This window comes from Nerophis ophidion, linkage group LG06, assembly GCF_033978795.1.
Source record: "Nerophis ophidion isolate RoL-2023_Sa linkage group LG06, RoL_Noph_v1.0, whole genome shotgun sequence".
Taxonomy (NCBI): domain Eukaryota; kingdom Metazoa; phylum Chordata; class Actinopteri; order Syngnathiformes; family Syngnathidae; genus Nerophis; species Nerophis ophidion.
The window spans coordinates 55,056,628-55,079,879 of NC_084616.1; the positions used below are offsets into that span (position 1 = coordinate 55,056,628).

Genomic DNA, 23,252 nt, shown 5'->3' on the forward strand with positions numbered 1-23,252 from the left:
TACCATTGCAGTGCAAATAATATAAAATTGATCAAACTCGGATAAAAAATAAGTTTGCCGACAGGCACTTTTTAATTCCCAGTCGACGATGTAATGGACTGTCACACACGTACGGTTCAAATCAGCGCCAAGCTAATGACTTGACTTAATTGTGCAGCTACGATTTTCCTCACTTCGCCATGCATTTTTCGCAGCATGTCTCGTGCGAAATATGCAACTCGAGAACAGTTTTGATTTGGGCTTACATGGTAAACAACTCAAATGAATGTGTTATCCAGACGCATACATTTGTCCAAATGTGGCCAAGTAGACGCATTGTGTGTTTCCTGAACATAGTCTACATCGTTAAAAGACTAATCTAAGGAAGAGAATCCCTCTGCCATTTTCCACTAATTTTAAAATATATAAATCGCCCGCTTGAATATTCCGTTTTCTTTGGGATGTGCGTGTCTGTCTGTTGGGATTTCCCTTCCTGGTTCGATGACCCGCCCCATCTTGCCTTTGATTGGCCTGTCCGTAATGTTTTGCTGTAATCTTGACCAATTGTGACTTATCATAGTAAAAAAAACATTGAATGATTGATTAAAACTTTTATTAGTGGATTGCACAGTTCAGTACATATTCCGTACAATAGACCACTAAATGGTCTTTCAACTTGTTTAAGTCGGGGTCCATGTTAATCAATTCATAGTACAAACATCATCATGGTACCAACCAACATGGATGTTCTTATAGTGCAAGCACATCATGGAAGGAGGAAGGGGAGGGTTTAGTAGCCCATGGAGTTTTGAGAGGGAGTGATAAGCAGGAGAGAACAAGGAAGAACAAATAAGTGCAGTTTGGTCATTTTAATGTGAAATAAATTCTATCAATATTATGCTGTTTTCTTAATTCATATTTTGTTTAAAAAATATATCGATGTATTTTACAAACTTGATATATTGCCCAACCATACCACAGTATCCAAAAAGGTGCTGCCTGTAACCTTTTGCCATGTGCAGTGGTGTACGGTGCAACACATTTACTTGCAAATGCGACTAAAAATTTACTATGTGACTCTGGGAAGGAAAAAAAAGCTTTCGCACATGGGCGTATAGGGATTTCAACCCTCTCATCGCATTTTGCTTCTAAAAGAAATCCATCCAAATTTGATCAAATGAGAGTAAAATGTTTGCCTGTCTGTATAACATGTTTGAAATACACTCATAACCTGCAACATGCACAGAGGGGAGCTCTGCTCCGCCAAATGTACAAACTAATACTGAGTCAGCCTTCGCATCACAGAAGAAACACGGTCTTAGTTGGAGGAACTGGTTGGTAAAAAATAATATATTTTTTTCACTACTTAATAACTTGACTCAAACTGCACTGCACGCTACTAACTACTAAGGTCGGAGGGAAAATGTTACAATAAATCAGTGATAGATGTGACAAATTGCCATTTAAATAATACCCCGTTTGTGGACAAGAACATACAGCCATGAAAGCACATTCAATCTATTAATTAAGCAGAGGTAACACAAATCAGTGAACGATTCGGAAGAGCTTCCGTTGTAGCCAACAAACTACCGCTGGTAGCTTGCTAAGCTAACAAAAAAACTCAAATTCAGACTTACTGATGTCACTAGGCAACAGGCGCACACACACACACACATACGATGCTCTCAGATGAGACTTAGCTCAATTGCATTATGCCAGATATTTGAAGTGTTTTTAAATAATGCAATAATTGTCATAGTAATGTATTACATTTATTAAAGAGTAATTACGTTTGGTAAAGTAACGAGGAAATAGAATTAATTACTTTTTAATTTCCAGAAAACTGCCTCTCACACAGCATTATGAAGTGGCAGGTAGGTAGGTAGGTAGGTGTTCTTGGCTAATAGCTTTGTACATATGTCCTATAATAATGTTTACTTATAAAAACACCATTGTTAAGGGTCAATTATTTTCATGTTGCTGCTGACGTTTAAAAATGTCCTCCTAAACCAGGGCACTTTATTTTACGGTTTGTTTTTTTATGTTTTTGTTAGACGAAGAATTGTGCATAGCAAAATGTTTTTTTAAAGAAGATTTGAGATTATATTAGAATTTTCTTACATTATTTTCAAAGCTTTTTCTTTCACTTTTATCCTCAAAACACCTCTTAAGTTGGAATCCTTTTATTCAAAACCTACTTTTCCTGTTTTTGTGTATTTGGGATCCTCATCAGTCCCAAAAATGTTAAATCAAGGCATGGTGGAGATACTGAGTTACATTGAAGGATATTTTCAATTTTTGGGTTAGTTTATGGGCCAAACTATATCGGGATATGAGTTTTGGTCCATACCGCGCAGCCCTGCACCCGTCTTAGTGACAGTGCTTGCACAGTTTAAGGATGTTCTCTGTGTTGAATTAGGCGTTGCTGTAGGCCTTTTGTACCTTTTTTGAGTGTTAAAAATTAATTTGTGATATTTACGACATTTGATATTGCTACAAAAAATGTCTGTGCTACTAATTTTTTTTTTTTAGTAGCACCGGTGCTGCACAACAGCCATTTTGGCTTGGTTGACCACCACGGTTTTTCACTTCCAGGAAGAAGTCAGGTATAATATATAGTATACAGTACAATATACATCCATCCATCCATTTTCTACCGCTTATTCCCTTTTGGGGTCGTGGGGGGCCTATCTCAGCTACAATCGGGCGGAAAGCGGCGTACACTCTGGACAATTCGCCACCTCATCGCAGGGCCAACACAGATAGACAACATTCACACTCACATTCACACACTAGGGCCAATTTAGTGTTGCCAATCAACCTATCCCCAGGCGCATGTCTTTAGAAGTGGGAATAAGCCGGAGTACCCGGAGGGAACCCACGCATTCACGGGGAGGACATGCAAACTCCACACAGAAAGATCCTGAGCCTGGATTTGAACCCAGGACTGCAGGACCTTCGTATTGTGAGGCAGACGCACTAACCCCTCTTCCACCGTGAAGCCAATATACAGTTGTACAGTATGCAGTCATTTTCAAAATAAACGGGTACTAAATGTACCTTGTTTGTTAGCAATACTCACCTGTTCCTCCAAATTAGAAGCACATTTACAGGTGGTCCTCAGGTTATGAATGAGTTCTGTTCCTAGATAGTGAAGTCGAGTTGTAGTCAGGCCTGGAATTTCGTAATTTTAGGGGCAAGGCTTTTGCTATCATCAACCTTTTGAGGCCACAAAGGCCAAATTTCAGGGCAGGAAGGCCATCAAAAAAACCCATACATTTTATAGGAGAACTCCACTTTTTTAATACCTTGTCTATCAAAATTCCAAAAAAATACAGTTCCCCTTTAAGGAGTCGCAGATGTTTACACATCCGGATTACAGGCTGGTATGTGCGTTTTATTCAACTTCTGTTTCGCCCTGTGTTGCTGTGTGTTCGACTCCGGCGTGGCGCATATAATTTCTAGAGGTGCACATGGCCAAACAGAGGAGCAATAACGTCATGGCCGCTGTGAAATTCCTGCCCTGGTTGTAGTGTAAGTTAAATCTTTTACCTGAAAACCCCCCTCAAAAAACCTGAAAAGCACTTAGAGAGCGCAGACCTCCACCAAATCTTATACCGTCCAATAGTAATAGTAGTAAACAAATAGCTATGAACACTCCTCAATCGAGCCGGTGTTCTGGATCAAGCCCAAAATGTAATCAGTTGTTCCTTATTGCATTGTTTTCTGAACATTGATAAAATCCACATATAACTTTTTAAGTTATTTGTAGCAAAATGAAAGAAAAAGAGTGAAGCCTTATGTCAGTCATCCACTACTATATTTGTCTCTGCTGGTGGCCGATACCACTAAGACGGCTAAGAGCGCACGCACTCACACAGAAGTTGAACTTCGTAAGGAAACATAGTAGAAATTATCCGGATCACACCCAAAATTCTGTTATTTTTTTAGTACAAGTTGCAGCTAAACTGCTAATGCATTCTCAGTTTCTGAATAATCTCTTGGGTAGTACTTCCTCATATGATTAAAAAATGTGTTGCGTAGTTTTTACTAGGGCTGGGCGATATTGGCTTTTATTAATATTGCGATATTTTTATGCAATATCGCGATATACGATATATATCTCAACATTTTTCCTTAGCCTTGAAAGAACACTTGATTCATATAACCACACCAGTATGATGATTGTATGTCCATCCATCCATCCATTTTCTACCGCTTATTCCCTTGTGGGGTCGCAGGGGGCGCTGGCGCCTATCTCAGCTACAATCGGGCGGAAGGCGGGGTACACCCTGGACAAGTCGCCACCTCATCGCAGGGCATGATTCTATGTGTCTGCATTAAAACATTCTTCTTCATACTGCATTAATATATGCTACTTTTAAACTTTCATGCAGAGAGGGAAATCACAACTAAGTCAATTGACCTAAACTGTATACTCTTCATTCTCTCGCGGGTGACTTTTTACAAACCCTGTTTCCATATGAGTTGGAAAATTGTGTTAGATGTAAATATAAATGGAATACAATGATTTGCAAATCCTTTTCAACCCATATTCAGTTGAATGCACTACAAAAACATATTTGATGTTCAAACTCATAAACTTTATATATTTTTTTGCAAATAATAATTAACTTAGAATTTCATGGCTGCAACACGTGCCAAAGTAGTTGGGAAAGGGCATGTTCACCACTGAGTTACATCACCTTTTCTTTTAACAACACTTAATAAACGTTTGGGAACTGAGGAAACTAATTGTTGAAGCTTTGAAGGTGGAATTCTTTCCCATTCTTGTTTTATGTAGAGCTTCAGTCGTTCAACAGTCCGGGGTCTCCGCTGTCGTATTTTACGCTTCATAATGCGCCACACATTTTCAATGGGAGAGAGGTCTGGACTGCAGGCGGGCCAGAAAAGTACCCGCACTCTTTTTTTTTTTTTTTTTTTTTTTTTTTTTTACGAAGCCCCGCTGTTGTAACACTTGCTGAATGTGGGTTGGGATTGTCTTGTTGAAATAAACAGGGGCGTCCATGATAATGTTGCTTGGATGAAAACATATGTTTCTCCAAAACCTGTATGGACCATTTAGCATTAATGGTGCCTTCACAGATGTGTAAGTTACCCATGCTTTGGGCACTAATGCACCCCCATACCATCACAGATGCTGGCTTTTGAACTTTGCGTCGCTAACAGTCTGGATGGTTCGCCTCCCCCCTTTGGTACGGATGACACGATGTCGAATATTTCCCCCAAAAATTTGAAATGTGGACTCGTCAGACCACAGAACCCTTTTCCACTTTGCGTCAGTCCATCTTAGATGATCTCGGGCCCAGAGAAGCCAGCGGTGTTTCTAGATGTTGTTGATAAATGGCTTTCGCTTGGCATAGTAGAGCTTTAACTTGCATCTACAGATGTAGCGACCAACTGTATTTAGTGACAGTGGTGTTCTGAAGTGTTCCTGAGCCCATGTGGTGATATCCTTTTTAGAGATTGATGTCGGTTTTTGATAGTGCCAACTGAGGGATTGAAGGTCACGCTCATTCAATGTTGGTTTCTGGCTATGACGCTTACGTGGAGTGAGTTCTCCAGATTTTCTGAACCTTTTGATGATATTATGGACCGTAGATGTTGAAATCCCTAAATTTCTTGCAATTGCACTTTGAGAAATGTTATTATACTGTTTGACTATTTGTTCATGCAGTTTTGGACAAAGGGGTGTATCTTGCCCCATCCTTTCTTGTGAAAGACTGAGCATTTTTTGGGAAGCTGTTTTTATACCCAATCATGGCACCCACCTGTTCCCAATTAGCCTGCACACCTGTGCGATGTTCCAAATACGTGTTTTATGAGCATTCCTCAACTTTATCAGTATTTATTGCCACCTTTCCCATTTTCTTTGTCACGTGTTGCTGGCATCAAATTCTAAAGTTAATGATTATTTGCAAAAAAAAATCTTTTTCAGTTTGAACATCAAATATGTTGTCTTTGTAGCATATTCGACTGAATATGGGTTGAAAATGATTTACAAATCATTCTATTCCATTTATATTTACATCTTACACAATATCCCAACTCATATGGAAACGGGGTTTGTACATGAAAGAACAAATTAGTAGTGCTGCTACCTTTTGCAGTAACACTTCTGCTGCATACTTTGCATATTGCTGTTGTCTGCTGAATATTTAAATAAATAAATAAATAAATGGGTTGTACTTGTATAGCGCTTTTCTACCTTCAAGGTACTCAAAGCGCTTTGACACTACTTCCACATTTACCCATTCACACACACATTCACACACTGATGGAGGGAGCTGCCATGCAAGGCGCCAACCAGCACCCATCAGGAGCAAGGGTGAAGTGTCTTGCTCAGGACACAACGGACGTGACGAGGTTGGTTGTAGGTGGGATTTGAACCAGTCACCCTCGGGTTGCGCACGGCCACTCTCCCACTGCGCCACTCCCACTGCGCCACGCCGTCCCATAATTTTCCCGCTTGAAACCAGCCACCGGCAGATGATGGACCCCCTGCAGTTTTTTTGGGGCATTACTTGTTCTTCCTCCATTTCTGATCAGTTTCGCACCTTTTCTGTCTTGTAATATCACTCGCTCCGCTCTGCTTGCACTACTTGCCTCAGCTAACGTTAGCCATGCTGTTACCTCTCTGCTCTGCGAGAGCGTATGACGCTACGTGCGACAGTATGTGACATATGTAAGAAAGTGGGCTTGTTTTACGTCTCTGTGAGAAGTAGAGACGAGAATGAGTGAGAAAGTTCTGCAGTGTAATACCAGGTGCTAAAAGCAACTGCTTGAGGACATATACTCGAATATTCCCATATAGTCATTTTTTTTATCGCACATAGACAAAGCCCGCAATATATCGTTTATATCGATATATCGCCCAGCCCTTGTTCATACCATGTACATATGCTTGATTTGCTCCACATCACTCTGATGACCCAAACGCCCGCCACACAATCTTTTTAGCTGTAGGTTGTACACATCTGGAGGTAAGAAAGACTCTTTTTAGTTTATTTTGGGACTGGACAATGTAGTTAGATGTTGGGAAACGGTCAGCGAATAATATATTTTGGGGGGTATGTGTTTGTTTGTCTTGTGTGCTGTGGTGTGAATGGTGTGTCTGTGGGTTTATTAGTGGGGTTATTGTTTTCCTTAGAAATAGCAGATGATAATGCAATTTTTAGTTACAAGATTTTCATGTCTATGAAACTTATGTTATTAAGAGAGTCAATCAAAGATATTATGTATTTACTTAGGTCATATGGTTTATAGGAATGATAATGAAGTTGGAATAATTAGTTATAACTGCAATGGTCTTGCAGACAACAGAAAAATAAAACTTATACTTATGTGGCTGAAGGCAAAAGAACAAGATATTTTTTGTCTTCAAGAAACACATTCAACAAATTTAGATGAACCTAAATGGAGAAAAGAATGGGATTGTCCGATTTTCTTTTCACATGGTCACAGAAACTCAAAAGGTGTTATGATTTTGATTAAAAATACATTTAATTTTCAATTTAATTCTATGGAAAAAGACTGACAAGGATGCTGGTTAATATTAAATATGTTTATTCAGGATCAAAAGATGTGCATTTTGAATCTGTATGGGCCAAATGTTGATGAACCTTCCTTTTTTGAAGAAATAAATATGTTGCAAGAACAAGGAGAAATAATTACTGTGGGGGACTTTAATGTTGCTTTGGATAAAGTTTTGGACCGAAAAGGGAATTTTTCAATGGATTATCATCCTCAATCTTTACAAAAGATTCAAAATTTTATGGATGCATTTGATTGAATTGATATCTGGAGATTCAAAAATCCCAGGTTAGTACGGTATACATGGAGAAGACAAAACCAGGCAAGTCGTATTGACTATTTTTTGATATCATTTTCATTGCTAAACAAAGTAACTGCAATATCAATCGATGATAAATTGTGTTCGGATCATAATTGTATAGCATTAACTATTTCATTTGAAGATAATACACGTGGACCCAGATATTGGAAGTTTAATCAAATGCTTCTACATGATGATAAATTTATTGAAAAAACAAAGCAATTTATTACTGACTTTTTTAAAAACAATGTAGGATCATCAAACCCTCAAACAGTTTGGGAAGCCTTCAAATGTTGTTTTAGGGGATACGCAATTGCGTACTCTTCATGGAAAAAAAAAACAATTTAAAATGGCAGAACAGGAATTAAAGAAAGAAATTGAGGACTTACAAAAAAATATAGATAGTAATGATAATCCAACTAGTGAGCAACTAAATTCCTTTACAGCCAAACAAGAAGAGTTAGGAGACTTAGTTGAAAAAAAATTATTGAAAAGTTATGACTGCAACAGAGCAATCTGGATGAAAAAAGGTGAGAAGTGTTCTAAATTCTTCTTAAATATCCAAACAAAAAATTGTTCCAAAAAGAACATTTCCAAGCTTATTAAAACAAATGGAAAGGTATTGAATACACACACCACATTGTTGAAAGAAATGGAAAATTACTTTAAAAATATTTTTTCTAATCCGGTAATTCCTCCTAAAACTAAAAAATTTTTTCCAGAAAATTATGAAAGAAAATTGAATTCTGAGGAAAGCCTTTTATGTGAAGGCCTCATTAGAGAGGAAGAACTTGTGGAAGCTGTTAAATCATTTCATCCAGGGAAAACCCCAGGATTAGATGGAATACATATTGAGGTTTATCAAGTATTTTATGAAGAGATTAAGAAACCATTGCTTTCTAGTTTTAATTACTCATATAAAATAGGTTCTTTGTCTAACACTCAAACAGAAGGTATTATTTCTTTATTGTTGAAACAGGAAATAAATGGTCAGTATAAAGACCCAGTTTATCTTAAAAATTGGAGACCAATAACACTTCAGTGTTATGATGCTAAAATACTGGCAAAATGTTTGGCTACACGACTTAAGTCTGTTTTGTCAAATATTATTCACCAAGATCAATCAGGTTTCCTACAAGGAAGGAACATAGGAAATAATATTAGACAGTTATTAGAAATTATTGAAAATTATAATATGGAGAATAAAAGAGGCTTAATTTTTGTAGCCGACCGGGAGAAGGCTTTTGACAAAATTAGCTTAGATTTTATTTGTAAAAGCTTAGTTTTTTTCAATTTTGGCAACTCTCTATTACATTGGATCAAGACACTATATAATAAAACTAACTGTAAAATTATCAATAACGGATACATCACTTGGACAATACCTCTATTAAGAGGTCTAAAACAAGGGTGCCCTTTGTCTCCATACTTATTTATTATTGCTATGGAAATATTAGCGATTAAAGTTAGATTGAATCGAAATATTGAAGGGCTCAGCAATAATAATATTGAAAGTAAAATAACAATGTATGCAGACGATACAGGCTTCTTTATCAGCCCCAATCCTCATTGTTTGCTGAACCTCCTTGATTTTTTGGATATATTTTCACAGCAATCTGGGTTTAAGTTTAATTATGATAAATGTAAAATTTGAAGGATCTTTTGGAAAAATATGTTTGAAAGACGAATAATTTTTGTCAATGATATTATCAATGAGAATGGTAAAATTATGAAGTATGATGAATTTAGAACTATGTATGGTGATGCTTGTTCAAGCTTTTCTTTTAATCAACTAACTGGAGTAATTAGGAAAAGATGGAAACAAATAATTAATTATGGAACTACTAAATTACTAGTTTGTAAACCTCTAATAAGAAATTCTAGTTGGCAAAAAGGAACTTAAATTAATAAAAAAATATATAATTTTTATTTAATAAAGAAATCTTTGAAGGCTGTCCCATATAACACATGGAAAATGGGAGGACTTTTTTGACTGCCCGTTGCCGTGGGATGCCATATTCAAACTAATCTACAAAACTACTATCGATGTGCAAAACCGTTATTTTCAAATTACAATTATTTATAACTTCTTACGCACGGGCAAAATGTTAAAACTATGGAATATGACTGAGTCAGATGATTGCCGCTTTTGCTGTCAGGAATCTGAATCCACCCTGCATTTTTTTTGGTATTGTCATATTTGACTTCTTTTTGGGTGGAAGTTGAAACAACGTGTTCAAGGATTGGTTTGTTTATGAAGCTTGATGTAGTTTCTGTTATTTTAGGAGAGTTTATTGACAAGCATGATTTAGTCAATTTAATTATAGTACTTGGTAAAAGGTTTATTTTTAAGGCCAAAAATAGATATTCACTGAGTATTACTTTCTTTAAAACATTTATTCAGTATTTTTTAACTTTAGAAAGATACATGATTGACAACGATAATGATGCCAAAAAACATGAAAAAAGATGGGAAATCCTTAAAGGCTTATTATGAAAATGTAATAATGTTTATAGATATGCAACAACAGCAACATATATGCTATCTGTTGTTGTGTTCCCTATTTTTGAGTGTACAAAATGAAGGTGTGTGTTGAATCTGACTTGGACATAATATGGACTATACACAAATGCTTTTTATGAAAATGTAATTTTGTTTATAACTTATGTGCAATCTGTTGTTTCCCTATTTTTTGTTGTTGTACATGGATGAGGGTGTGTGTTGCTGAGCCCCACTTTGACATTGTCTGGACTGGACCTGGTTTTAAAAACCTTTTAGACAAGTCTAATTCCATTAACAACCTGGTCTGATGAAGATAAGGTTATTATTATTATTATTTTTTTTAATAAAATAAAATGAGATTTTAAAAAAAGGAAAACAATGACATTTTTTTGGGATAAAAAAGAAAGTAAAATCATATAAAACAATTACATAAAAAATAGCAATTAATGATAGTGTTAGTGGACCGGCGACACACACAATCATGTGTGTTTCAGGGACTGTGTCCCTTGCAGACTGTGTTATATATGTTGTGGGAACCAGCATTTTGGTAGCAGAAAGAAACAACCCTTTTTTGTGTGGATGGGTGTGAATGGGAGAGGGGGGGTATTCTTTTGGGGGGTTGATGATGGAAAGTGTATCTTGTGTGTTTTTGTGTTGATTTAATAAAAAAAAAAAAAGAAAGACTCCAACAAAGTTGTATTTGACCAAACTTTACCTGTGGGCTTGTCCTGGCAAAAGCTAGTATCTTCGACGGTAAAAGGTTGGTCATTCAGTTAATTTTATGAATTTGTAATTAGGGCTAGGCGATATGGCCTTTTTTAAATATCTTGATATTTTTAGGCCATATCGCGATACACGATATATATCTCGATATTTTGCCTTAGCTTTGAATGAACACTTGATACATATAATCACAACAGTATGATGATTCTGTGTGTCTACATTAAAACATTCTTGTTCATACTGCATTAATATATGTTCATTTTAAACTTTTATGCAGAGAAGGAAATCGCAACTAAGACAATTGACCAAAACAGTTATTAAGCAGTGGCACAAACGTTCACGTCATTTCCAAAACAGAAAGTGCAAGTTTGTCAGAGACATTTTAAGTGTCAAATAAAAAATAGCTGCATTATAGAAAATCCAATAGTGTTCATCTTTCGCTATGTGGTAGTTTACTACGGACGTTATTAAATTCTGTTGACTATTTTTTTTCATACGGTGTTGATCTGGAAATGTTTGCCTCGGCATTTTAATGATGTGGGTGTGGCACCGAACGGAGATGTTGACATGCGGCGTTACCATGAATTAAATAACATGGACCCCGACTTAAACAAGTTGAATAACTTATTCGGGTGTTAACATTTAGTGGTCAATTGTACGGAATATGTACTGTACTGTGCAATCTACTAATAAAAGTTTCAATCAATCAATAAAAAAAAGCACTCTTCATTCTCTAGCGCGTGACTTTTCAAATGATGCCACATATTAGCAGTAATGCTACTTTTGGTAGCAACGCTTTTGGCCCACACTTGACAAATTACAGTTGTCTTTTTGACATATTCCCACTTGAAGCCAAACCACCGGCAGACGATGGACCCTGTGCTGTTTTTCTTGGGAATTAATTCTTCCTTCATTTGTTACCAGAGTCGCACCTTCTTTCTCTCTTATTACCTCCGCTAGCATCACAGCTAACATTAGCCACACTGCTTCCTCTCTGCTTTGCGAGGGCGTATTCGTATGTGACGTGACAGTATGTGATGTGACAGTATGAAGGAGAGACAGGAAAAAGCGAGGAGAGCCTGTAATGTAATGCCCGCAGCTAAAAGCAAATGCGTGAGAACGTATACGCAAATATCACGATATAGTCATTTTTTATATCGCACAGAGACAAGCCTGCGATATGTTGTGTATATCGATATTTCCATCCATTCATCCATTTTCTACCGCTTATTCCCTTTGTGGTCGTGGGGGGGTGCTGGTGCCTATCTCAGCTACAATCGGGTGGAAGGCGGTGTACACCCTGGACAAGTCGCTACCTCATCAAAGGGCCAACACAGATAGACAACATTTACACACTAGGGCCAATTTAGTGTTGGCAATCAACCTATCCCCAGGTGCATGTCTTTGGAAGTTGTAGGAAGCCTGAGTACCCGGAGGGAACCCACGCATTCACGTGGAGGACATGCGAACTCCACACAGAAAGATCCCGAGCCCGGGATTGAACCTTCGTATTGTGAGGCAGACTCACTAACCCCTGTGCCACCATGAAGCCCTATCGATATATCGCCCAGCCCTATTTGTAATAATTTAACTCAAACGAATAATGAAAGCAATAAAATGCAAATCAAAGTTTCTTTCTAACTGAAATAATTTGTGAATCGTGGAAGCCCTACATTTGGTCCAAATAGCACACAAAATGACGCATACTAAAACGTTGATGTCACACACGATCGATGCCATGTTTGTTTACAATGAGTTCAGATTTATTGGTGTGACAACATAATTCCTTATATCGAAATAAATTATTAGTGTTACTTATAATTATAGTGCCCCCCCAATATATTTGTTTTAATCAATCACACTCATCTAGGATGGTAAATCAGAATTTGACAGCCACTTGGTGAGTTTTTACAAGACAGAAAACGAACACGCTGAGGACCACAGCAATTTTTTCCATTAGTTGTTTGTAAGACTACTTGTTTACGTCCCTCCACGCTGCCTTATGCTTGTTAATACAATACCAGGATACCAGTCAATGTTCAGTGTGATAACCCAACTGCCATACTACCATCTACAAAATCCTCACATTAATTTAAACAGTATGAATGCATTGTTTGGTAACTGATTTTAATCTGTGATGCACTGTCAAAATGATTTTTCAGATTTGCAATGAACAGGATACGAATACACGTTCTGCCTACCAGTCGGAACAGGGTAACACAGCAGGCGCCGCCACGACCTCAAGAAGCTCAGACCTGCGCTTTCACACAACGACCATGCACCCAGCCTCGCCTGGAAGGACTGGAGTTTTGCATCAAACACATTCTAGAGGATAAAAATGCCCCGTACAAGCAGTGCAATTATGTTTCTGTCAAAAATGGCAAACGCTGCCCAAATGCTGCACCAAAGGTTGAGAGGAAAGATGGGTAAGTCTTATAAGCAATGTCTTACAAGTGTAGTTTATACAGTGGTAATTATGTACCATTTGTTAAGTATTTAATACAGCATGGCACCCATGCCTGTATTTTTTGTGTTCACCTTACAAACACCCAATTTACATTTACAAGCAGCTTTCTCACTTGTTCACCGAATGTGTTTTTGCAGAGTGACATTCTGTGCTGAGCATGCCCGCAGGAATGCAATGGCTCTTCGTGCTCAGATGAGAAAGGTATCATCTGGTCCATCGCCAGAGATACTGTTGTCTCAGCTTAGTGGGTACAGTCGGACAGAGACACGCAGCCTTGACGGAGGTCGCTCTGAAGCAAGTCGTACTTTAGGTAATTTGTACGTGTTTTAAAGGGAAACTGCACTTTTTTTTTTAAATTTTGCTAATCATTCACAACTAGGGATAAAAATGGAAAACCGGTTCTTGTTCAGGACCAATTCCCAGTGTATCAATTTCTTGAAATCCCTTTCTCATTTTTTCAAACGGCTACTTTAACGATTTGTATGGACAGGAAGGATGTCATTACGCAACGTGCAAAGTGACGTCAGACAGCAACATGCCTCCCATGCCGCATAAACAATCCAAAGTTTGGCTACATTTTACAATTAAAGATTGCAACAGCGCTATTTGTAATAACTGCAAGTTTGCTATTACATCAAAATGACATATGGGCAATATGCTGAAACATTTGAACTCACAGCCTGCAATAACTGTAAATGAATGTCGCGTTTTTTAATCGCGCCCAACTCATCCCAGCAGCAGTCAGCTGGCGTAAATACAAGGTACGAGAACCGCCTATCATGTAAGCGCTATTACCTGTCAAATTGAAAAGGAATGCCTTTTCATCCAGGTCATGTCTAAAGTACTTCTCTCCTTTCACCTTGTCGACGAATAGTGCAATGACTCAGGCCTGTTTTGACAAATTTCTCTGAGCAGATGCTAAGTTTGTGGTCAAAAGCTTAGAAAAAAAAAACATATTCCTTGTATTTATTTCAAAAGAGATTTTTTTCTATGCTGCGTATGTGCTTCTTAAGGCCTTATTGTTGACTTTGTAAAGTCACGTTACCTGTAAACTAGACAAAATTGATGCTAATCCACCTTTTTTTTTTTTTTTTTTTCTCCAAACTTATCTATCAGAAAACCGATAAAAAACGAATCTTTAAGTAGAATCGAAAGTGAAATTGGAACCGTAAAAATCCCTATTCACAACCCCTCTAAATTATACCTCTCATTTGTATAATAAAAGTTTTTGGCCATTAACCGAGAAGTTGGTCAACTTTGACATTCAACTTAGACTGGGATCACGAGAAAGACATCAAAAGACGCTTGTTTGCACCCACCTTTTTTTCACCTTTTGCGTGAGTATGATGATCATGTAAACAGGAAAATGGGAACATCCCACCAATCGGCATCCCAGTGAGAGCTGACATTGATGACTGATTTTTCATGTTGTCAGTTTTTATTTCTTGTACAGAATGTGTTCAAGGAATAATAGTTTCCTCTGATGAGCCGTTTATATTTTGCTTGTGTTCAGTTCATAAAGATGGACAGTAAAGTAATACGACTTCACGATAATGACAAAGCGATGTATAGTCTCAAACTAATTGCAAGTCTTCTGAGGTTAATTTGTGAGTACTCTGTTTGAAATAAAGTACATATGTTTGTTTTGATCAAGTTGAGTCTTCGCTCATTCTTCATGCATACTAAACTAGAAAGAGCACTGAAAAAAAGCGCAGACCCTATCTGTGGCAGAATTAAAAAAACAGAGTGAACATTCTTGTTAGTAATTCACTGTCTTTGTCTCTGTGGGTGGAAGTAGGACACTAGCGTACACATAGAGAAGTTGAGCGTCGTTAAGTAAAAGTAAAAAGAGATTGGTTTCAAACTGACGTTTTGGACGGGGTCCAGAATCAGGTCAAGAAAAAAAAAATGTATAGCCATTAGCACATATAAACATGTTACATAAAAAACAAAATGTGCAGCTTAAGAGGCCGGGGGAGGGGGTGGTAGTAGGCTCGCAGGCAACGAGGACAGGCCGCTGCCATCTAAAGCGCGCCACATCCTTCCATCGCCCCAAGGTGAGTTAAGCGCAGGCAAAGATGTAGGATGGGGGTGTGTGTGTGTGCATAAAGTATGCCCATTGTCCAAGGTGTAGGTGATGTTGTGTCTATAGGCCTGGAGTCTTCCTCTGCAAGCGTTAGGCACAAAGTTTAACTCTCAGGTGGTGTTGAAGGAGGGAGGAAGAAAGTATAGACAAGACGGAGAGCAAGCAGGGAGAAACAGAAAAGGAAGGGAATGCGACAGCTTCCACCAAGTGCCAAGAGAGAAGACCTCACTGTTAGATTTGTACACTTTTGTTTCTGCTAAACTAAACAAAGTTGATGCTAATCAATCTGTTTCACCTTTATTTCTAATAAAAACTGATAAGAGAATCAATTATAAACCATGTTGTTCAGCTAAATCAAAAATGGAAACTGAGTCGTAAAAATCGTGTCAATTTCCAGCACTGCACCTGGCGCATGTGATAAACAAAAAGACGTTATTGTATCGACAGGAAATGTTGGCTCAAAATGTGATGTAAAACAAAAAAGTAATTACCGGCGGTTGAACTACCTACACACAACATGCATATATAATCTCATAATCAAAATGGTCATAACACTATCTAATTTCCTTGTAGTGCATTTTACTGTGTAACATCTTGAATTAATTTGTTTCTGCTGTACAGAGGAGGACAGTCTGAGTGAAGAAGAACAGGGTCCCCTAGTGTTGGACCAGACGTGGAGAGGAGATCCTGAAAGTGAGGCAGACAGCATTGACAGTGACCACGAGGATCCTCTAAAGTAAGAATCTTCATACCAACTGGTTTATTCTAGAACATGAGGCATAGCGCTGAGGAGTTGGGCAACTACCGTATTTTTCGGACTATAAGTCGCAGTTTTTTTCATAGTTTGGCCGAGGTTGTGACATATACTCCGCAGTAACTTATGTGTGAAATTATTAACACATTACTGTAAAATATCAAATAATAATATTTATCTCATTCGCGGATGAGGCGAAGAAAATGTCAGCAATCGTCACATACACGTCAACCAATAAGAATTTGGCAGAGGAGGGTCAGGTAATGCTAACTGCTATATGCTACTGCCATAGCTATTAAAATGGATCATTTCATCGTTGGCGGTAACTTATAAAAACTGAGAAGGGCTGAACAAAAATGACACCGAACACGAAATCATGTACTGCAGATTACACAATATCAAATGATATTATTTATCTCATTCGCGGAAGAGACCAAGAAAATGTCAGCGATTGTCACACACACATCAGCAATCGTCACATACACGTCATCCAATAAGAATTTGGCGGGGGAGGGTCATGACAGAAGTGCATTGTGGGTCATGGAATGCTAACTGCTATATGCAACTGCCGTAGCTATTAAAATTGATCATTTCATCGTTGGTGGTAACTTATAAAAACTAAGAAGGGCTGAACAAAATTGGACCGAAAAGGAAATCATGTACCGCAGATTACCAGCTAGACCTAGTGAAATATGCAGCAGAAAATAACAAGAGGAAGCGGCGCATACCTTTGGAGTTGGCAGAGTTGTTTAGAAGCGACATCGAGGAAGAAGATTTCATCAGATTTATCGATGAGGGGTGACAGATTGTTTGGTAAACGTAGAGCATGTTTTATATGTTATAGTTATTTGAATGACTCTTACCATAATTTGTTGCGTTAACATACCAGGCACGTTCTCCGTTGGTTATTTATTTGTCATATACCGATTGTAGCTGAGATAGGCACCAGCGACAAAAAAAGGGAATAAGCTGTAGAAAATGGATGGATGGATAACGTACACTTATTCAGCCTGTTTTTCACTGTTCTTTATTTATTTTAAATTGCCTTTCAAATGTCTATTCTTGGTGTTGGATTTTATCAAATAAATTTCCCCCAAAATTGCGACTTATATTCCAGTGCGACGTGTATATGTTTTTTTCCGTCTTTATTATGCACTTTCGGTCGGTGCGACATATACTCCAGAGCAATTTATAATCCGGAAAATACGGTAAATAAATTGCTGTCTTACATCTGACATTTCTGTTGTGTCAGAATCCAGCAACTGAGAGGCAATGAAGCGTATTCCTAGCGAGAAATCCAATGAACACGGAAATACTGCATATATATGCTTTTGTCGTCTGTTCTTCTGCAAATAGGGAGTTTTTAAAAGAAGTTTGACTACTTGGTCAATGTCTGTATGAAATTAAAACAAACTGTAAAAACCATGAGCTTCAAGAAACCATCACTAAATAGTGATATTTAACTTTGTTAATACAATCTCTTGTCGGCTGTAACTTGATATCACTAAATGTTTTTCAACCCAAACATTGCTGGACAACAGATAAATATACCTAAACTCTAACTGAATATTGAAGCAAAACATGAACTTTACACCAAAACAGAAATAAATGTTATTAGCAAATTGTTTGACGACACCAATAAGCAATGATCGCACGGCGTTAGTCAATGTTCATCAACGAGATTATTTACCAATGCATAAAAAATTGATGCCTAATGAATGGCCCCATCCAGATGTAAGGAAAATATGTGTTTTGATAAATTTGTACTTCCACTCCTTGTGCGTGTAGAAGGGACTATGAGCGACAAAAAAAAGTCCACTTCGGTGATGTTAAATCCTTCAATTCTTGTGAAAAGTATTTTTTCTTAAGAGGTTATGGATCCACTCAATTACATACAGCTATGCAATTAAAACATTTTCGATTTCGAATATGGCTTCTGACGATTAGAAAAAATATAATAATTGGGGGGAAAAATTGGACCACACAACGTGCATGCAAATTCCAGAGCTTATGACGGTGAAATGGATGAGTGAGCGTATGTGTCTATTAGAAGTTTGAGATCTCACCATGGTTACTCATTATTTATTTGACACCGCTAATCAATAATCACTACACGCAACAAAAAAAGTAAGGCATAGGATTTTTCCAGTTGAAATATCCCCAGATGGCGTCACATAACTGGCTCATAAAACACAATCCGCTGAGAAGCGCAAAATAATATTAGGGAAATTTACATAAATGTGACTGAATTGCTGCTGTTGTGAGGAGAAAGAACATTTTTTTGCGAAAATAATGTGTACTGGAACGCTCATTCACCCCGAACCACGTCTTAAAATAAACAGTGTCGGGACGGCCACTTGAAACTACAGCTAAACTACATAGTTAACGCTAGCCAGAAAAATCTATACACCTACAACACATCTAATCCGTTTGTGAACAACATCATGGATGTAACATTAATGTACAAACAGCAGCAACTTGGAAGTCACAGCCCCCCCGCCCCCCCTTATTTTTTTTTTTTACATTCTCAAGTCCTTCCTTTACTCTTCAAGCTCAAATAAATAGCACAGCACACTCCCCCCGCCCCCTTACAATAATACTCCTTCGTGGTACATCCGGTCTTACGGTTTCAAAAAGTACCTTACACATATATAAGGTACTTAAAGCACTTATTGATACATTTACAGGATTATTATGCTTTGACCTAAAATATTGGTCAAAACTGTCCAAAGATATATTGCACCATAATTGTGAGGATTTCTGTATTTACTGTAATTAAGAAACATAACATAAAATTGCCACAAAAAGCACACTACAGTGATAAAATCTGTGTGAAAGGTAAAAATCAGAATTAAAAACAATTGAAACGGGAAAAAAAAATATTGGGTTTTTTGGAATTCAATTTTTATTTATATTTATTAGTATTACTATTACTATTTCATTTATTGTGCTTTATTCGTTTGTAATTTATATCCGTTTTTAAAACTATTTCAAAGTTGAGTTTTGGTGGTACAATAAATATAAATGTTTTCAAATTAATGAATAATCGTGATTACAATAACAATCAAAAATATTTGCCTTTTATTTTTGCTATAATCGTCCAGCTCTATCGCTAGGTCATGTGGTTGCAACCTCGCAATAACCTAAATGATCAATGTGGTTTTCAATAAGATATGATAATATGATTACATACCAAGAGTAGCACTTTTACAAATATGTTTCTGTATAATGCTAAGATGAAAATGGGGCAGCGGGGCAAATATAGTATAGCAGCCGTCCCAGCAACTCAATAGTTCCAGGTTCAATTCCATGGCAAGACACTTCCCCATTGCTCCTGATGGGTCGTGGTTAGCTCCTTGCATGGCAGCTTCCGCCATCAGTGTGAATGTGTGTGAATTGGTGAAGGTGACGTACCATGTAAAGCACTTTGGTTATCATTACAGGTCTAGTAAGGCCCTATATAAATACAGACCATTACCATTTACCAAAATGAGTTTGTCAGCATTGCCTCTAAAGGAAAAAGTAAAAGATGACCTAACGTTTGTGCTGCCCAGACATGCTGGAGTGTACACTGCAGAAGAGGTGGCACTTTTCACTCGAGAGAAACTCATCAGGCTCCAGTCCCTCTACATTGACCAATTCAAACGTCTGCAGCATCTGTTGAAGGAGAAGAAACGTAGATATATACACAACCGCAAAATAGAGCATGAAACTATAGGTAAATATGAAAAATATTTGTTTAAAACAATTAATCTTTCATAAAGTGTCACTGAGCCCTACAATATGTTTGTGCTGCAAACAGGAGGCAGTCTTCTGACAGGACCTGAAGGTCTGTCCATGAAGGAGCGGGAGAACCTGAAAAAGCTCAAAGCTCTTCGTCGATATCGCCGTCGTTATGGAGTGGAAGCTCTGCTGCACCGGCAGCTGAGAGAGCGCAGACAGGCTGTTACAGAAGGAATACCTCAGGTAATTTTCCAGCAAAATTTTTTTAGTTCTTGAAGCTGTTTATGCTATTCGGGAGCATCATAGTTAAAATTAAAGATCGACATATTATTGGCACCGATATTTGGCATTTTGACGTATATCGGTATCAGCCTCCTTTTATTGGTATCAGTCTTTTATTAATTTTTATTTACAACTACATTGTTACATCAGCAGATACAATATATGCACATATAACACCAGTATTTACAATTAAAAAAATAATTTGTAATGTAGGTAGTAGTAACCACTGCTCAAGCACCAGTCCGTTGGGAAGTTGACTTTTTTTCCACTGCAGCGCTCAGCGGCCACACTTCTTTCCCTCACTCGTGTAGTGTTGGTCGCTTGTACACAGTGTATATTTTCTGCTCTGCTTTTAAAAAATTATTTTTTTGCCGGGAAATCCAATTTTGGACTTTCTTTTCCCGGTGTCTTACTGGTTCCGTGTTTGTTGCGCTACTGAAAGATCTGCCATGATTGAAAAGGAGGGACAAGTTTCATAATGTTTTGTGATTCTAGCAAAATACAAAGGTAAAGACAGTTGGCCATAGTGTGCAGGTAAAAGAGTATTTGATGCTTAAATATACAGAAGAAAATTGTGCAACTGGGAATTGCACCAAAAAGACAGTGAGGTTAAGAACGTAAAGCAACGTAGCGAAGCATGATCACCAGGCACAAATCAATAATCTCACACCAACTAAACTGTGAGGTTGGCTTATCAAGCCCTTTAAGACTTTAGCCGCAGTTGAGAACAATAAGTCTTAATCATCAGTTAGTGATGAGACTCGCACTCAGCAACCGAAGTGAAGTGGCTACGTGACAGGAAATGTGGACAAAATAAGAGCCCTAAACAGGAAAACACCCCCAACAAAGGAAAAGTACCCCAAAAACTAGGCAGGACAAAGCATGACATTATAGGTAAACGGGGGACGGCATCGCGAAGTTGGTAGAGTGGCTGTGCCAGCAATCTGAGGGTTACTGGTTCAATCCCCACCTTTTACCATCCTAGTCACGTCCGTTGTGTCCTTGGGCAAGTCACTTCACCCTTGCTCCTGATGAGACCTAGTGAGCGCCTTGCATGGCACCTCCCACCGTCAGTGTGTGAATGTGTGTGAGAATGGGCGAATGTGACAAACTGTCAAAGCGCTTTGGGCTCCTTAAAATGGGGTAGAAAAGCGCTATACAAGTACAACCCATTTACCATTCAAAGAAAAAGAGGCAGTATTCTAATACTTTATTTAACTCCCAGAAAGAAATTGTTAGCCAGCTTGAAAAAACTTATCTCCTATATATGTGATGATGCCCGGATGCATTATTTTAGGGTCCCTCATGAGAACCCCTTAAAATGTATTAGATCCATAAACGGCTATGAAATTCAGTAGATGGGGAGATATTGTGATGTAGAAAAATCCCATATTTTTACCAATTTTCTCAGAAGATTTCCCATATTTTGAAAATCAATTGATACTTCTCTTAGACCCACATAACAAAAGTGTTGGTGAAATCCCCTGATGTTTTTTGGAGTTTAATTAGCCATAACATTAGCGCAGCATTAAACACTGTCACTACTAGATCGTTTCCTAAAAATAATGTTAAAAAACAACTTAAAGTCTTATACAGTGTGTACTAACATCTACTGCAAATAAATATTTGCTCCAAATATTGTTTATCGGCCTCCTTGACTGATAACATTTGATTATGGCCTTGAAAAAAACTTATCATTATATGCTTTTATGTTTCTAACATTTATTTTATGTTTGATAGGCACATGGAAGAACATTGCAAGAGAAATGCATTTCCTTTGTGGATGGAAGTCGCTGCACCAATTCCTGCCTACCCATGACCCACCACTGTGTCTCCCGTATCCTCCACAGAAGAAAACTACACATGTTCTCAGCAAGAGGAAACCCTCTTGTTTAAATCTGTTTCTGGTTTTCTTTGGCCCCGATCAAGACCAGTTGTTTGCAGTAGCTGCTGGTTTCAAAGGCGCCGACATAAACTCCTTCCTGTGGTCTGTTGATTTCCCCCACTTACACAAAGGGATAATCAATTCAGTTGGAAGGAACACATAATCTGCATTTCATTCGTAATGAGATGAGCTGCGGGGTTCGTACTAGGAACCCTAGTAGGAATCTAGCGTCTGCCATCTTAGTCCCTGCTGTTGTTTCCTTGAGCAAGACACTTCACCCACCTTGCTCCAAGTACCTCTCACACTGCTGTATAAATGTTTAGTAGAGGTCGGAAAGGCTGTAGGCACAAATTAGTTCCAGTCTAGCTCAGAGTAGCTGTGGCTAAATGTAGTTTACCACCATCATAGTGTAAATGTGGACTGAATGAATAACGGTTTGTCAGTTCTCTCTAAAGTGCTTTGAGTGTCTTGAAAAGCGCGATATAAATCTAATCCAGTCTTAGTATTTGATTTCTGCATTCATTTAGTGACCGCATTTAACTTGATGTTTCCAGTGCTAAATTAAATTTTACAAACGTTTATTTGGTTCACAGTTCAAAACTCTGTCATGTCAGACATTTGAACTTCACAATGAGATGTCCTATGTGATGCGATACAGTGGCACCTTGTGGGTCACATGAGGCTTTGAATTAGTTTTTTTACTTTATTAGTGTTTCCTTTTCCCATCATTATAATTTGTTTGGTGATCAAATTGTTTTGCCTTTTAAGACTTGTGGTCAGAGTTTTACGGGGTTATTATACCAGCAGCATGCATAGAGACATAAAAGCTAAATGCGGTTGTTTTAGGCCATAACCACTAGAGAGGGCCACGTCATTATGGTGACTGCTCAATTCAGCAGCTGATCCTCAGTGTGGTGTTTTTTCTACAAACCCCGTTTCCATATGAGTTGGGAAATTGTGTTGAATGTAAATATAAACGGAATACAATGATTTGC

At 37.9% G+C, this 23,252-nt stretch overlaps 1 protein-coding gene and 1 non-coding gene across 6 annotated transcripts in view; both read left to right on the forward strand.

Moving 5' to 3' along the window:
• The window catches only part of kansl2 (KAT8 regulatory NSL complex subunit 2), a 45,764-nt gene that overhangs the window by 19,507 nt on the left and 3,005 nt on the right, over positions 1–23,252 (forward strand). For 4 of the 5 annotated variants that reach the window (XM_061904312.1, XM_061904316.1, XM_061904314.1 and 1 more), the window contains exons 2-7: positions 13,223–13,486; positions 13,665–13,837; positions 16,235–16,349; positions 19,922–20,085; positions 20,170–20,333; positions 22,113–22,209. In XM_061904312.1, the coding sequence (XP_061760296.1) occupies positions 13,230–13,486; positions 13,665–13,837; positions 16,235–16,349; positions 19,922–20,085; positions 20,170–20,333; positions 22,113–22,209 (970 nt within the window). In that variant the 5' untranslated portion in view covers positions 13,223–13,229. Of the gene's footprint in view, positions 1–13,220; positions 13,487–13,664; positions 13,838–16,234; positions 16,350–19,921; positions 20,086–20,169; positions 20,334–22,112; positions 22,210–23,252 lie in introns of all 5 variants that reach the window. The other variant, XM_061904313.1, reaches the window with a different exon arrangement.
• LOC133555311 (small nucleolar RNA SNORA2/SNORA34 family) lies at positions 22,287–22,418 on the forward strand. Its single transcript, XR_009807331.1, has one exon. It is a non-coding gene; the product is annotated as a small nucleolar RNA SNORA2/SNORA34 family (small nucleolar RNA).